Source organism: Harmonia axyridis, chromosome X, assembly GCF_914767665.1.
Source record: "Harmonia axyridis chromosome X, icHarAxyr1.1, whole genome shotgun sequence".
Lineage (NCBI taxonomy): Eukaryota > Metazoa > Arthropoda > Insecta > Coleoptera > Coccinellidae > Harmonia > Harmonia axyridis.
The window spans coordinates 19,138,084-19,154,935 of NC_059508.1; the positions used below are offsets into that span (position 1 = coordinate 19,138,084).

A 16,852-nucleotide genomic window follows, 5' to 3' on the forward strand; every position below is an offset into this window, starting at 1 on the left:
ACGCGCCACTTAAACCTCAACAAAAGTTGAATGTCCTCAAGATGTACCTCATACCGCGCTATATACACGCAATGCAGAGCCCAGCAATAAATAGTAAAGTCCTGAAGGAGGTAGATCGCAGGATGAGGATGGCGGTCAAGCGGATCATGCACCTTCCGCAACATGTGGCGGACCCAGTGATATATGCCCCGGTGAAGATGGGCGGACTGGGATTATTTTCCTTCTCTAGGAAGATACCCATCATAATGAGAGGTCGATGGAGATCCGTTGCGGACTCGGAGGGGGACTTCCGGTATCTATTGGATGAGGCCAAGGACTGGACTAGTAGAATTGAAAGGCTCATCAAACCTGAGTGCACCACCAAGGAACAGGTGAACCGGAAAAATGGTGTCCTGCTGGATCAGTCGTACTATGGAGGGGGCACGCTCCAGTTCCAAAATGACTCTGCATCTAACCATCTGATAGACAATCCCCCCCGATACTGGACCGGACAGGACTACATAAAAACAGTCCACCTCCGTTGCAACTGCTTACCAACCAGAGCATTACCGTACAATCCGCCAGACCAGCGCAGGTGCCGGGTGGGCTGCGACCGTACTGAGAGCCTGTCCCATGTGCTGCAGAAATGCCCAATAACGCATACCACCCGAATAAAACGACATAACTTCGTGGTGAAGAGAATCAAGAACATGGCTCTGAAGAAGAGATGGGAGGTAGAAGAGGAGCCGCACATAAGAGACACCCGAGGGGTCCTCAACAAACCAGACCTGATTATGACCAACCACGAAAAGGTTATAGTGCTGGACGTCTCCGTTTCCTGGGAGTCACCTAGAGATCTGGCAGAGACATGGGATGCCAAAAGACTGGTATACGACCAACCAGAATTCCTCGATTCCCTCCAAACTAGATATTCCGGCAAGGTGATAAAAGTTCTACCCTTTGTAATAGGAGCTAGGGGTATGTGGTGCAGACCTAGCACATCGGCATTGGAGGAGTTGGAAATAAACACCCTCAACAACAGAAGAGAGCTGGTGCAGACCACAGTACGAGGGAGCTACTACATCCACCAGGACTTCATGAGGAGAGGCTGGTGTCGTGATCGGTAGTGCGAGTGCGGCATTGCGATCAGTGGTCCTGTGAGTGGCGTCGCGAGCGATGTTGCGAGTTCGGGGAAAGGCCTGAATAGTGTTACCTCTGACTAAGTGCACAGAGGAAATATCTCCTCTACTGGTGCGGGAGTGCAGGTTTCGGCCCATCTTTTGTTTCCATTTTTTTTCAATACTGTTGTTTGTACACCATTTATGGAAATAAGAAATATTGTTTGTTGTCTACATCTTCTTGTATAAACTATTGTTGTTGTTCTTTTATGGGCGGAGCAGGGCGGCCCCGTTGTAAATATGTTGGCCCAGCACATGTTTTTTTTTTATAAAATCTATTGCCGAACATTGTTGTTGATATTACTGTTGTTATACATATTAATTGCTTACACAATGTTTGGAGAAATATGTTGGAATATTTTGGGCGGAGCAGGGCGGCCCTTTCTGTACTTAATGTTTGCCCAGCAGATGTACTTTTATTTTGAATAAAGAGATTATAATAGCCACTGGTTCTTGGGGACCGTTGGCTGATATACAAGTGTCCTACCGAAAAAGCGTGATTTTTTAGAGAGTGTTCTGAGACTTAATTGTCTCGCCCTCGGTGTGTCGCGCGGTCGGTTGATCACGCGTTGTTCAGCAAGTTTCCGCTCACCTCCACGTGGTGGTCCCTGGTAACGGCTTTTGCCGGTAACGAGCGGAAGCGAACCCTAAGAATAGAACAGTTCAAGTGGCCCCTTCACAGCGATCTGTACGAACATTTGAGCAGATCGTGGGTCCACCCACATTCTTAGGGAGAGGGTTTGTGGTTTCACCGACGTAGCACGGTGCAATTGTGGTGTAGAAGTTTCCTTAGATACAATAAAAGTGTGTGAGACACTTTACCTCCCACCCACTACTGCACCACCTTCTATTTGAAGGGTGAATCAAAACATCTGCGATGGTCGTCTGCGTATGCGGAACGACCTTCGCCACGGACGCGGGCATGCAGACTCACCTGAGGAGACTGCGATGTCGCGGTCCACCGGCCAGCGACGCTGACGCGTGCCCTATCTGTGGGAGTCGCTTCCGCGGTTATCGCGGCGTTCGACAACACATGAGACAGGCACACCAACCGGGATCTGGAGGATCGGTACGAGATTCCTGGGGGTAGAGACGAATGGACAAGCGAGGACATGCTCGAGATGGCTCGATGTGAACTCGCGTACAATGGCCCCTTCATTAATAAACACCTTCTGGGTTTTCACCCAGAAAGGAATCTTGACTTCATTAAGTACCGCAGAAGGGAAGCCAAGTACAAAGAAGTCATCCAGCGTCTCGCGGGTGAGAATGCGGGGCCGTCGAGTGACGCCGTTGAAGTATTTCAACGGATGTCCGAAGCGGTCGCTGCGCTCATCCAATCCCCTGCGGATGCGGCCGCTACCTCTGAGGCCTCGGTGGTCGTTGAGTCTAGTGCGGAGTTGCACAGCAGTGGGTTTCTGAACCCGAATGCCTCGGACTTCCATCCGTTGAGACAAACACATAAAATCGTTCTCTTCTTGAGAGATTATTGGGCGGCTCAAGGTGGATGGGTCGATGCCGATGAAGCGGTCTATAACATGACGCAGCTTGTCGACACCCATAATCAAAGAGAGAGGGTGAGAGAGAAACTAGCCATCTACCTGAAGGCTCTGCTTCCGCAGATGTCCGACAGGCTAGGTGGCCATAATAATAATAACACAAGGGAAAAGACACGACCTGTCGAAGCGTTAAATAGGCGTCAAGAGCGAGCCTTTTTATATTAGACGGTACAAAGGATGTACCGGACAAACCGCGCCTCTCTGGCACGAAATATCATAGATGACTCTCCCGTAGGGGGGAGTCAGACGTTTCCCAACGTTCAGTCTGCCGAAAGTAAGTTTCGGCAGATTTTCAGTCACCCCTCAAAGAAAGACGTAGAGGACATCAAGGGCAAGCAAGAGGCTCAGGACTTGTCGAGCCCGATTTCGGAGAATGAAATCGTATGGGCTCTCGGGGCAAACAAGTCGCCTTCCGCTGGGGTCGATGGTGTCAAAATCAAAGACCTCATGAAGGTGCCTCTGAAGAGGCTTGTCTTTTTATTCAACTCCATGCTTCTCTTTGGCGTCGCTCCGTCGGCGCTGAAGAGAAACCGGACGATTCTGATACCAAAGGGGGGTGACACAGATGATATTAATAACTGTCGCCCGATTACCATCGCCTCGGTGGTAACTCGGGTGCTACATAGAATTTTGGGCAAGCGTATGGGGGGGATTCAAATCCACCCCAAACCAGAGAGGTTTTCGACAGGTCGACGGGGTCCTATTAAATAACCTCACCCTTCAGGCTCTAATTAAGGAGAGACGAAAGAGTTTGAAACCTTATACTATCCTTAGTGTCGATGTGCGTAAAGCCTTCGACACTGTTTCTCAACAGTCCATCGTGAGAGCGATGAAGAGGCTCGGGATAGACGAGACTACTATTCGGTATGTGGAGGATTCTTTTGAAGATGCCACTACCGTAGTGCAGCTCGGGAGGAGTATGACCGGAGAGATCCCAATATGTAGGGGAGTGAAGCAGGGCGACCCGCTTTCCCCCTACCTGTTTAACTTCGTCCTCGACGAGTTGATTTGTGATCTCCAAGGCGCCGAGGGTGGTCTGCCCGTAAATGATACCGCGCGTTTAGCGGTCTTAGGTTATGCCGACGACCTGCTGCTACTAGCGAATTCGCCTAAGGAGGCCACTAAGCGTCTCAAGCTGGCTGCAGACTTCTTTACTAGGAGGGGAATGGGGTTCAACCCCTCCAAATGCAAAGTGCAAATAAGCACTCGTACTGTATCACCCGACCTCTATTTTGTATAGAGGGCCAACCGATCAGGCAACTACAGCCGGGCAAGATGTTTGGCTACTTGGGCGCGAATTACGGTATCATGGGTAGATCTAAGCCGGTGCTGGACGAGGTGAACATTCAGCTCCGGAGGATTGGGAAGAGCCCTCTGAAGCCGCAGCAGAAGTTGGCCATCTTGAAAGTTTATCTCCTCCCAAGATATTTACATCTGCTCCAATCGCCGGTCGTTACTAAGAAGACTCTGAAGTATTTTGATCGGGTCGTGCGGGTGGCTGTCCGCAGCTACCTCCACCTGAACAAGACCTGTGCAGAAGCCTTTATTCACGCTCCCGTTCGGGAGGGTGGGCTCGGTTTCTCATGCTTTAGTGAGATTATACCAGCCATCCTCCGAAACAGGCTTAACCGCCTGTTCATTGCTGCCGACCCAATAACGTCGGCAACTCTCTCCACGTCCTACAGCGTTGAGTTTGTTCGCAAACTGGGACGCTGGACGGGGGAGAGTGGAGGGAGCATGAGAGCGCTGGCACAGAGGATGTCAGAGAGGCTTGACACTAGCTTTTCTGTTAACGGCTTGCGGCAAGGACGGGCCTACCCCCGGTGCAGCGACTGGGTTCCTAACCCCCCACCTTACTGGTCTGGCGCTGACTTCGTCAGAGCCGTCCAGTTGCGGGGCAATCTTTTACCGGTCCATGGAGTGCCTTCAAATCCGCCTGGTGAACGCCAGTGTAGGATGGGGTGCTTGCGGACCGAGAGTCTGTCGCATGTGTTACAGAAGTGTCCTGTTTCGCTGCGTACCCGGATTCGTCGACATGACCATTTGGTCCAGACGGTCCGAAAGATTGCCGAACGCAAGGGGTGGATGGTGGAAGTGGAGCCCAGAATTAGGTGCACAGACGGAGCTCTGAAGATTCCCGACCTGTTGCTCCGTATGGGGTCGAGAATAGTCGTGGTGGACGCTACGGTTTCCTGGGAGGGGCCTAATCCCCTGTCTGTGGCTGCGCTTAATAAAGTTGCCATTTATAGCGAGCCCCGTTTAATTCAAGCTCTAAACGTCAGACACCCAGGAGACATCATCGTCGTGGCCCCCTTAGTTGTTGGCGCTAAGGGGACCTGGTGTGTTGAGAACTCGACACTCTCGAGTGTCTTGGGTTTTAGCCACCAGGACATGAAGACCTTGGTCACGCAGACCATAATTGGCAGCATTATGGTCTGGAAGGACTTTTTGAAGTCCTCTCGGGCGGTTCGCTGCCCATAAGCGTCGAGAGCGCAGAGACTGATGATACACTGCAAGCTATTCGATGATACCTGCCCAGCTGGTGTAAATAGATATACTAATAATTTATTAATTTTTATCTTTATTCAGTGTTGTAAGTGTCGCAGATCCTGTTGAGCATCAGATTTTATATTTACTCTATTTTAACTTATTTATTTAACTTATGATTTTATTTATACATCAATTCAAAGAAAAATTTTACAAAGTGGCAAATGAGACTTCGAAAGAATTTCTATTCCTAACATATTACATGAGATCTCATCATTATCACTTTCGACCATCCAGAAACTAAAATATATATTTTATTTATCTTTTAATTTTACAGTTTTTATATTTTTAACCTGTACATACATCATCAAAGAAATAGAAGTGGCAAATTTTATTTTATTGCTCACGGGGTCTGCTTTAGATCAGTTTTTACCAATTTATGCGTTTTATTATTATATTACAGATGCACGGCGATGGGAGTTCCGGCTGCTGGAAGGGCACCCTCGGTGCCCTGACCAGTCGCGCAGGTTCCCCTTCAAAAAAAGGGAAGGTGAAAAGATCGCCACCAAATGCGCGTGCACTGGCCACGTTCGTGGATGGAAGTCTCAGCGTGGATTTCGTATCCGTGTCTTGGCACACTTTGAGATCGGACCTTAGATGTAGGGGGAGAAATCCTCCGGCGAATTTGAGCCCTGAGATTTAGACCCACGGGTGCTCGTGCTGCCGTGCCCTGGAAAAGTAAGCAGCGGGCTAACCCCCGTATTGCTGGTGTAGGGGGCAAGACCAGTCCGACCTTTCTGTTGTTCTTGACTCGGTGCGGGTTCGCGTTGGGATGGAAATTCACGGCACGGTTAAGATGACCGGCGGGGCTACATGATGATGTGCCACGCTCGAGTACTAAAAATAAAAACAGTGCCGCAATCTGATAACTACTGGTTATAGAGGAGGAACTAAAATACTTAGGCCAGAAGTTTTCCTGCACGGGTGCTATACAATGCAATGCTCAACAATTACAGGAACAATTGAAGAGGATCAGGAAGGCGCCACTGAAACCACAACAGAAATTGTGTGTCATTAAAATGTATCTAATCCCACTGTATGTACATGCGATGCAAAGCCCTGCTGTAAACAAGAAGGTCCTGAAGGAGGTGGACAGGAAGGTTAAAGGGACAATTAAGAAGATCTTGCATCTTCCAGAACATGTAGCGGACCCAGTACTGTATGCTCCAGCAAAGATGGGCGGATTAGAGGTATTTTCATTCACCAGAAAAATCCCAATAATTATGAGAAATCGATAAATAAAGGTTGCAGAATCACAAGAAGAGTTCAAGCATCTCCTGCTGAGGCTCACGAATGGACCAAGAGGATAGAAAGACTGATTAAACCGGATTGTGTCACCAAAAAACAGGTGAATAGGAAAAATGGCAACTTACTGGACCAGTCTTACTATGGGGGAGGCACACTCCAGTTCCAAAACGACTCCGCTTCCAACCATCTGGTAGATGATCCCCCGAAATATTGGACAAGACTACATTAGAACGGTCCAACTTAAATGCAACTGCCTACCAACAAGAGCGCTGCCTTACAACCCACCAGACCAGCGCAAATGCCGGGTAGGATGCATCCGTGTGGAAAGCCTCTCACACGTTTTGCAAAAATGTCCTATCACCCATACCACCAGAATGAACCGGCACAACTTCATTGTCAGAAGAACAAAAGGTATAGCTCTAAGGATGAAATGGGATGTCGAAGAAGAACCAAATATCAGAGACACCCGTGGAGTCCTCAATAAACCTGATCTAATTCTGAGTAAGTCGGAGAAGGTAATAGTCCTGGACGTCTCAGTATCCTGGGAGACACCTAGAGATCTGGCTGAAACATGGGAGGCCAAAAGACTAGTTTATGACCAACCGGAGTTCGTGGAGGTTCTTAGAGCAAGATATGCTGGCAAAGAGATCAAGGTCCTACCATTCATCATAGGAGCCAGAGGTATGTAGTGCAGGCCCAGTACGACAGCCCTGGAGGAGTTGAAGATAAACACCTTCAATAACAGAAAAGAGTTGGTGCAGACGGCAGTGAGAGGAAGTTTTTATATCCATCAGGACTTCATGAGACGGGGTTGGCATCGTGATGTGTAGTGTGTGCGCCGGGAAGAGTTTCATTTACGCGTTACCTCTGACGAATTTCCCAGAGGAAATATCTCCTCTGCTGGTGCGGGAGTGCATTTTCGACCCGCTTCCCGGTTTCAAGGTTTTCGGGAGAGCCCTTTGTTTTGTATCATTCTTCTATACATTGTTGTTGAAAGTGTGTTTCTATCTTTGTTATATTTACAATTATTGTTGATTATGGATGATATTAATTTTATGGGCGGAGCAGGGCGGCCCCTTTGTACTCTATGTTGGCCAAGCAGATGTACAATATATAATTTTTTAATGAAGAGATTTAAATAGCCAAATGCCTCGTCATCTAATGAGTGACGCACATAAATGGATAAACGAGATTCTCACTGTCCCTACCTACTATCTAGCGAAACCACTGCTAAGGGAACGAGCTTGGAAAAGTAAGTGGGAAAAGACGACCCTGTTGAGCTTGACGTCGAACACGACCAAATATTAGACGCGGTCCAATCCGGAACACACAAAGTTCAAATATTTCCTACCGCGGAAACCTATCCGAAAATATTTCACGCTTTTATGGAGAGGACATTTTGAAATCTTCCAGAATGTAGTCATCCCTTCTAATTCGCAGATCCAAACTTCTTTGTGACATAACATTCCTCAAGTCATGCCGAGACAACAAGGTCATTCCTACAAATTTTCGATTGGAACACCCAGACGGTTCACCTTCAACCGTGAACATCCTCGTAAAGTGCAGTCATGCCTTAATCCGGAAAACCATCCACTACATCAGACGAAATCTCGATACAACCAACTCGTCACTTTATCATCACTTTGGAATTTTAACGCATGCTAACATCCATCCTATTATCTGGGATACTTATCTTAGAATCTCTATCGAAAAGGCAGATCATATAAGTGCAAAAAAGACCGATACCCAGAAGAAAAAACTGTTTTTCCTACTTCAACACAAATTCCCACCTGAACAAACATCCAACCCCCCTGTCCTGATACACAATCTCTCCGATACCCCCATCGATCAAACCACTCGAGAGCTTCTATCTAAAGGATTCAATTTTTGTATCATCCCACACAAACTACCGACCGAAACTACTATTACTCAGGTGGAATCCGCCTTATCGCACCTCCCCCCAACCGAAGCCGAGGAAACACGTCAGGACATTGCCAGCACCCTAAGGAGAGTCAAACTTCCTCCATCAAACATCTCACGTTCTGAAAGAATATGCCTCAGAAATCTCCATAATAACACCGATATCATTGTCCTTCCAGCCGACAAGGGTGACGCAACGGTTATTCTCAACACTTCTGACTACGTGGAGAAGATGTCATTCCTTCTGAAGTCTTCAGAATACAAAACCACCCCGCAGGACCCTACAACCTATCTAGAAAAGAAAACCAAAGCTCTCATCACTGCCTCGAAGCTACCGATAGAAATCAGAAAATCTCTCATCCCAAGGGAAAAATCTTCTCGAATCCCTCGAATCTACGGATTGCCTAAAGTTCACAAACCGGACATCCCTCTTCGTCCAATCGTCAGTGCCTTTGGATCCCCAACTCATCATCTTGCTAAATACTAAGCTTCTACACTTCAACCACTAGCTGAAGAATCATCATCGCATGTAAAGAATTTTTTCCACTTCATAGAAACCTTAAGAACGTATCAAATTTATGAGTCAGACATTCTTGTCAGTTTTGACGTCGTATCTCTCTTCACCAATATTCCACTCAAAGAGTCCCTTGAAATACTGGAGACCACATACCCCAGGATACATTGACCCTTATAAACCATTGCATGTCGAACACGTACTTCCTCTTTCAAGGTACATTTTACAAACAGGTGAAGGGTGCACCCATGGGATCTCCACTTTCTCCAGCCATCGCTGATATTTACATGGAAGATTTTGAAACCAACGCCATCGAATCGTTATACCTTAAACCTAATTGCTGGCTTCGATATGTGGACGATGTCTTCGTCATATGGCCACATGGACCCGAAACTCTCCAAGAGTTTTTTGATCATCTGAATAATATAAATATCCATATCAAATTCACTATGGAAGTTGAAACCAACAACTCACTCCCTTTTCTTGATGTCCTCGTAGCGAAATCCAACGATTCCTTCACACACACGATTTACAGAAAACCAACTCACACAAACCGCTACCTGAATGCAAATTCACATCATCATCCGTCTCAAATCAACTCCGTATTGAACTCCTTAATCCATAGATCCATAAAACTGACAGATAACCTACACATTCAAAAAAAAATCGACATCCTTCAGACCGCCCTACAACAGAATGGCTACAACAGTCAACAAGTTCAGAAAGCCATCAACCGACATCAGACCCATACACAACAACCCGAAAATCCTCCAGAAAATTTCCCTCATAAAGCTTTTCTACCTTTTATCAAAGGTGTCACTGACAAAATCAGTCGCATGCTACGAAAACAGGATATAAAAACAGTTTACACAGCCGAAAACCAAATTTCCAAATTTCCTCCAACACCAAAGGATACGATCGATAACGAGTCTCAAGGAGTATACGAGATACCATGTTCCGCATGTCCTAGAACATACATCGGACAAACCAACAGACGTATAACTAACAGAGTATATGAGCACCAACTCGCAATACGCCAAGGAGATCCAACATCTGCCCTATTCAAACACTACTCTGAAACAGGACATAACGTTGATTTTGAGGGATGTAAGACCACCTCTGCAGAGAGAACCCTCACATGTAGGATAATCCGTGAAGCACTCGAGATCGAAAAACGACCCAATTGTCTCAACAAACGGGATGATGGTCAAAGATTACCCAACACTTGGAAACCTTTGATTTCCCGTCTCATGGCAACACATCGATCGATAACTCAGCCCCCGAGAACAACCCGATCGACAGTTCAGCTTCATACCACCCGTACCAGGCTCCCAGTTGCCACCCGTTCGATAACAACCCGATCGATGACTCGAAGTCACGTGACATCACCATCGGTTCCTGCACAATCGATAACAACTCGATCGACGACAAACCGATCGAAAACAACTCGATCAATAACAATTCGATCGATGACAGCTCGATCAATGACTGGAGGCTGCCTAACAACTGCGCGACCGGCTCCTGCGCAACCTCCATCACGTGGGTCACCTCCTTCTACTATGAATACAGGACCTCTCGTGGTTAACGTTCAGTTGCCTCGAGGGACGGAAGATAACCACACCTACGAGAATATTCTTGTTGATGATACCTTGGGAGTAGGCAGATTGAGACCCCGGCGTAAAGTCAACGGTTCTTGAGAATGGCTCCAAAATCGGAGCCGAAACGTCGAACACGACAAAATATTAGACGCGGTCCAATCCGGAACACACAAAGTTCAAATATTTTCCACCGCGGAAACCTATCCGAACATATTTCACGCCTCTACGGGGAGGACATTTTGAAATCTTCCAGAATGTATTCATCGCTTCTAATTCGCAGATCCAAACTTCCTTGTGACTTAACATTCCTCAAGTCATGCCGAGACAACAAGGTCATTTCTACAAATATTCGATTAAAACACCCAGACGGTTCACCTTCAACCGTGAACATCCTCGCAAAGTGCAGTCATGCCTTAATCCGGAAAACCATCCACAACATCAGACAAAATCTCGATACAACCAACTCGTCACTTTATCATCACTTTGGAATTTTATCGCTTGCTAACATCCATCCTATTATCTGGGATACTTATCTTAGAATCTCTATCGAAAAGGCAGATCAGGTTAATCTTTACTTTAACGCCCCCTCCCCAATTTTGATAATTTTTCGTATAGTGATTCGTTATGATGTTTTCATGCTATATTTCCAATAAGAGCACTGGCAAATAAATAGTTCCCGAGATAATCGATGAAGAAAATTGCTATTTCTAACACTTACTCAATACGGGCCTGATAATTTCTTTTTATGTTTCTATGAATATCTATGTTCACACTTTTCTCCATCAAATTTAGCACATAATACACATTCTAATTTGATAAATTCCTACGGTTTCAACACATTTTCACAAGAGAATCACCTTCAAATTACCAAAAAATCATCTCTCTTAAGATATTTTTTTCTCGGACAGTTTCGGCGACTTTATCTTATCAATCGTGGTGAAAGACTTCGATGTTAATTCAGGAAATTCACGAGTCTCGGTACAAATCCTTCGTTGTTTTAGGGAATTCCTCAATCCGTTATCCTGGCTTGACGGATTGAGTATTGGCGCTTATCCAAACAAGTGCCTTCGGTCGAAAGGATCCTGCAAATATCAATGGTGTCTTTCTTGGGCGACACTTATAGGAATATATATATATCTTCATTGGATATCCTTGAAATGTGATAGCAGATATGAAACCATGACTGTATGTCTTCCAACGTAATTTCAAAAAATTGGGATTTCAATTTCGGCTTTCATTTTGACATTATAGCTTTTATTGGTTATGGGTTGATGTTATTCTATGAATATATATAAAGGAAAAGAGTTGGCCATCGCTTAATATTATCATTGCCTGGAAACGTTCTTTTGCTAGTAGCCATTTTAAAAAATTGGCTGAAATATATTCACAAGCAAACAAGATTTGTGTTTTTGAAGCTATTATTTGAAATGTAAGTAACTTACGAACATTTCTAACTTGAAATATTGTTCTTTCGGAAAAGTTCGCTTGAATTTTTTTTCAAATCATTTGCAGATTACAATGATTGTTCTCCAGCCAGTAGTAAAGAGTTGTGGCTATAACGTCTACAAAGAGAGTTCTTTCACACGAATATTGAGTTTAACCAGATGATTTTGAATAAAGTTGTGCAGCGGCAATTCCTTATAGCTCATGGGCTGTTGTCGTGTCACGCTTTTTGCGAAAAATGCCGGTCAAGAGTATCTGCGGACATAAGGTATTAATTTTTTTTTATTTTGCTTAATTCATTTGTTTGGGAAAAAGAGTAATTTGCTCGTATAGAATGAATTGTTTTTGAGGAAAACGTCATCAAACTCTACATGTTAGATATTTTTAAGAGTAAACGTGCTTTATAACGTTTCTTCAAAAATTCTTACCCATCCAGCTCTCCTGTTCACTCCCTATTCCGTACAACAAATCAGCAAAAATACCTACTTGTTATCTATCATTGATATTGTATTGGTGCTGGACGGTGAACTGATGTTGTGGGCTTCTTTTATTCTGTTGCTGACTTAAGGTTTAGGAATTATTTTTTGATGGTAATTAATGATTGCGAACTAGTTTTTATGCTAAATAACATTTACTTTAGATATTTTTTTTTTAATTTTTGAATTATTTCGTTTCTGAGAACAACGTCATCAAACTGCAGAATTACAGGTGTGTAGTTATATAAGGTTAGGTTATGGTTATGTTAGGATACGTTTGAATCTTTTTGAATGAAAATTGTAGAATTTTTTAAACTTGTTTCTGAGAACAACGTCATCAAACTGCAGAATTACAGGTGTGTAGTTATATAAGGTTAGGTTATGGTTATGTTAGGATACGTTTAAATCTTTTTGAATGAAAATTGTAGAATTTTTTAAACTTGTTTTTGAGAATGACATCATCAATTTGTAGAATCAAAGGAGTGCAGTTATATAAGGTTTGGTTATGGTTATGTTAGGTTATGGTTATGTTAGGTTACGGTTATGTTAGGTTATTTTTTCTGCATAATTTTTGAAGGTATACAGTAAGCGACTGACGATCATATACGTATCATGTTCGAGTACTAATTAGATTTTTATGCAGAAATGTGAAATATTGAACCATCGGATTATAAGCTTCAGGATTTTTTTGTGAGGAAATATATTATAATTGATTCACAATTATACAGGGTGTACAAATTTGAGGTACCAATTTGATATTTCTGGAATATTAAACAAAATGAAATCTGAAAATTGGGATACTAGCTCTAGGTTAGTCTTCTTTTACATAGTTTGCGAAATTATACAGTATATGAGTAAAGTTAATACCGGGTGTAGGTACAACTCAGTACCAATTAGACATTCTCGAAAATTAGGATTAAAGTTTTTGCTTATTCGGCTATTGCATAATTCTAGGAGGTATTGAAATCCCGGGTAGGACATGATGATCGTTATTTCTGATTGCTTTTTTGAATTTTATACTGGGTGTACAATTTAGTGGCAATTAGCCATTTCTGAATTATGAAATCTGAAAATTGAGGTTATAGCTTTTGCTTATTTTTCCAATGCAAAATTCATTAACTTATCAGACATATGTTGATTGGCATTTTAAGCTTCGTCTATGTGTTTCAACAAGAACTTTATATTCAGGATGTTTTATGTAAATATACAGTTTATACAGGGTCGAGTTGATTGTCACTTGATAGGAATTATTCGATATTATTCCAATCCTCAAATTACATACAAGATGCGCGTTACTCACGCGTATATTCATGAATCCTTAGTATCTTAGTGCGATATCGATTTTACAGGAGATATGGGAGTATTTATGAATGAATCAAAAAGTAGATCTATGGGCTATATTGATCAACCTAAAAGGTAGATCTATGGGCTATATTGATCTACCTACAAGGTAGATCTATTGGCAACATTGATCTACCTACAAGGTAGATCTTTGGGCAACATTGATCTATCTACAAGGTAGATCTGTGGGCAACATTGATCTACCTACAAGGTAGATCTATGTGTAACATTGATCTACCTACAAGGTAGATCTATGAGCAACATTGATCTACCTACAAGGTAGATCTATGTGTAACATTGATCTACCTACAAGGTAGATCTATGAGCAACATTGATCTACCTACAAGGTAGATCTATGGGCAACATTGATCTACCTATTAGGTAGATCTACAGGATATATTGATCTACCTACAAGGTAGATGAGGGCGCGTACTAGTTTTTATGCTGAATAACATTTACTTTAGATATTTTTTTCTTTGAATTTTCGAATTATTTCGTTTCTGAGAACAACGTCATCAAACTGCAGAATTACAGGTGTGTAGTTATATAAGGTTACGTTCAAATCTTTTCGAATAAAATTGTAGAATTTTTCAAAATTGTTTTTGATAATAACGTCGTCAATTTGCAGAATCACAGGTGTGCAGTTATATAAGGTTTGGTTATGGTTATGTTAGGTTATGGTTATGTTAGGTTAGGTTAGGTTAAGGTTATGTTAGGTTATGGTTATGTTAGGTTATGGTTTTGTTAGGTTATGGTTATGTTAGGTTACGTTTAAATATTTTTGAATAAAATTTGTAGAATTTTTTGAATTGTTTTTGAGAATGACGTCATCAAAATTTACATGTTAGATATTTTTAAGAGTAAACGTGCATAAAAATCACCATTTTCATAACGTTTCTTCAAAAATTCTTACCCACCCAGCACCCCTGTTCACTCCCTATCCCATTCAACAAATCAGCAAAAATACTTGTTTGCCATCATCGAAAACCATCCAAAATCATTGTAAAATGCACATTTTCAATGAAAAATAATAAAAAAGTGAAAAATACGAGGATGCGTTAAAGAAAGAATTACCGCAGATCATATAAGTGCAAAAAAGACCGATACCCAGAAGAAAAAACTGATTTTCCTTCTCCAACACAAAATCCCACCTAAACAAACATCCAACCTTCCTGTTCTGATACACAATCTCTCCGATCCCCCATCGATCAAACCACTCGAGAGCTTCTATCTGAAGGATTCAATTTTTGTATCACCCCACACAAACTACCGACCGAAACTATCATAACTCAGGTGGAATCCGCCATATCGCACCTCCCCCCAACCGAAGCCGAGGAAACACGTCAGGACATTACCAGCACCCTAAGGAGAGTCAAACTTCCTCCATCAAACATCTCCCGTTCTGAAAGAATATGCCTCAGAAATTTCCATAATAATACCGATATCATTGTCCTTCCAGCCGACAAGGGTGACGCTACGGTTATTCTCAACACATCTGACTACGTGGAGAAGATGTCATCCCTTCTGAAGTCTTCAGAATACAAAACCACCCCGCAGGACCCTACAACCTATCTAGAAAAAAAAACCAAAGCTCTCATCACTGCCTCGAAGCTTCCGATAGAAATCAGAAAATCTCTCATCCCAAGGGAAAAATCTTCTCGAATCCCTCGAATCTACGGATTGCCTAAAGTTCACAAACCGGACATCCCTCTTCGTCCAATCGTCAGTGCCTTTGGATCCGCAACTCATCATCTTGCTAAATACTTAGCTTCTACACTTCAACCACTAGCTGAAGAATCATCATCGCATGTAAAGAATTTTTTCCACTTCATCGAAACCTTAAGAACGTATCAAATTTATGAGTCAGACATTCTTGTCAGTTTTGACGTCGTATCTTTCTTCATCAAAATTCCACTCAAAGAGTCTCTTGAAATACTGGAGACCAAACATCGCATACCCCAGGATACATTGACCCTTATAAACCATTGCATGTCCAACACGTACTTCCTCTTTCAAGGTACATTTTACAAACAGGTGAGGGGTGCACCCATGGGATCTCCACTTTCTCCAGCCATCGCTGATATTTACATGGAAGATTTTGAAACCAACGCCATCGAATCGTTCCACCTAAAACCTCCTTGCTGGCTTCGATATGTGGACGATGTCTTCGTCATATGGCCACATGGACCCGAAACTCTCCAAGACTACTTTGATCATCTGAATAATATAAATATCCATATCAAATTCACTATGGAAGTTGAAACCAACAACTCACTCCCTTTTCTTGATGTCCTCGTAGCGAAATCCAACGATTCCTTCACACACACGATATACAGAAAACCAACCCACACAAACCGCTACCTGAATGCAAATTCACACCATCATCCATCTCAAATCATATCCGTATTGAACTCCTTAATCCATAGATCCATAAAACTGACAGATAACCTACACATTCAAAAAAAAATCGACATCCTTCAGACCGCCCTACAACAGAATGGCTACAACAGTCAACAAGTTCAGAAAGCCATCAATCGACATCAGACCCATACACAACAGCCCAAAAATCCTCCAGAAAATTTCCCTCATAAAGCTTTTCTACCTTTTATCTAAGGAGTCACTGACAAAATCAGTCGCATACTACGAAAACAGGATATAAAAACAGTGTTCACAGCCGATAACAAAATTTCCAAATTTCTTCGAACACCAAAGGATACGATCGATAACGAGTCTCAAGGAGTATACGAGATACCATGTTCCGCATGTCCTAGAACATACATAGGACAAACCAACAGACGTATAACTAACAGAGTATATGAGCACCAACTCGCAATACGCCAAGGAGATCCAACATCTGCCCTATTCAAACACTACTCTGAAACGGAACATAACGTTGATTTTGAGGGATGTAAGACCATCTCTGCAGAGAGAACCCTCACATGTAGGATAATCCGTGAAGCACTAGAAATCGAAAAACGACCCAATTGTCTCAACAAACGGGATGATGGTCAAAGATTACCCAACACTTGGAAACCTTTGATTTACCGTCTCA

General features: G+C 43.1%; 3 protein-coding genes across 3 annotated transcripts; all 3 read left to right on the top strand.

Annotated features, from left to right (window-relative positions):
* The first annotated feature begins 2,034 nt into the window (after positions 1–2,034).
* LOC123686583 lies at positions 2,035–3,953 on the top strand. Its single transcript, XM_045626816.1, has 4 exons — positions 2,035–2,243; positions 2,377–2,792; positions 2,949–3,319; positions 3,438–3,953. Exons 1-4 carry the CDS (start codon positions 2,035–2,037, stop codon positions 3,951–3,953), a joined length of 1,512 nt encoding a protein of 503 aa, XP_045482772.1.
* Positions 3,954–7,686: 3,733 nt separating this feature from the next.
* Positions 7,687–8,915, top strand: LOC123686585. Its single transcript, XM_045626817.1, has 2 exons — positions 7,687–7,760; positions 7,949–8,915. The coding sequence occupies exons 1-2, from the start codon at positions 7,687–7,689 to the stop codon at positions 8,913–8,915; spliced, it is 1,041 nt and encodes a 346-aa protein (XP_045482773.1).
* A 6,397-nt stretch (positions 8,916–15,312) lies between these two features.
* LOC123686586 lies at positions 15,313–16,413 on the top strand. Its single transcript, XM_045626818.1, has one exon. The coding sequence runs from the start codon at positions 15,313–15,315 to the stop codon at positions 16,411–16,413; it is 1,101 nt and encodes a 366-aa protein (XP_045482774.1).
* The last annotated feature ends 439 nt before the right edge of the window (positions 16,414–16,852 follow it).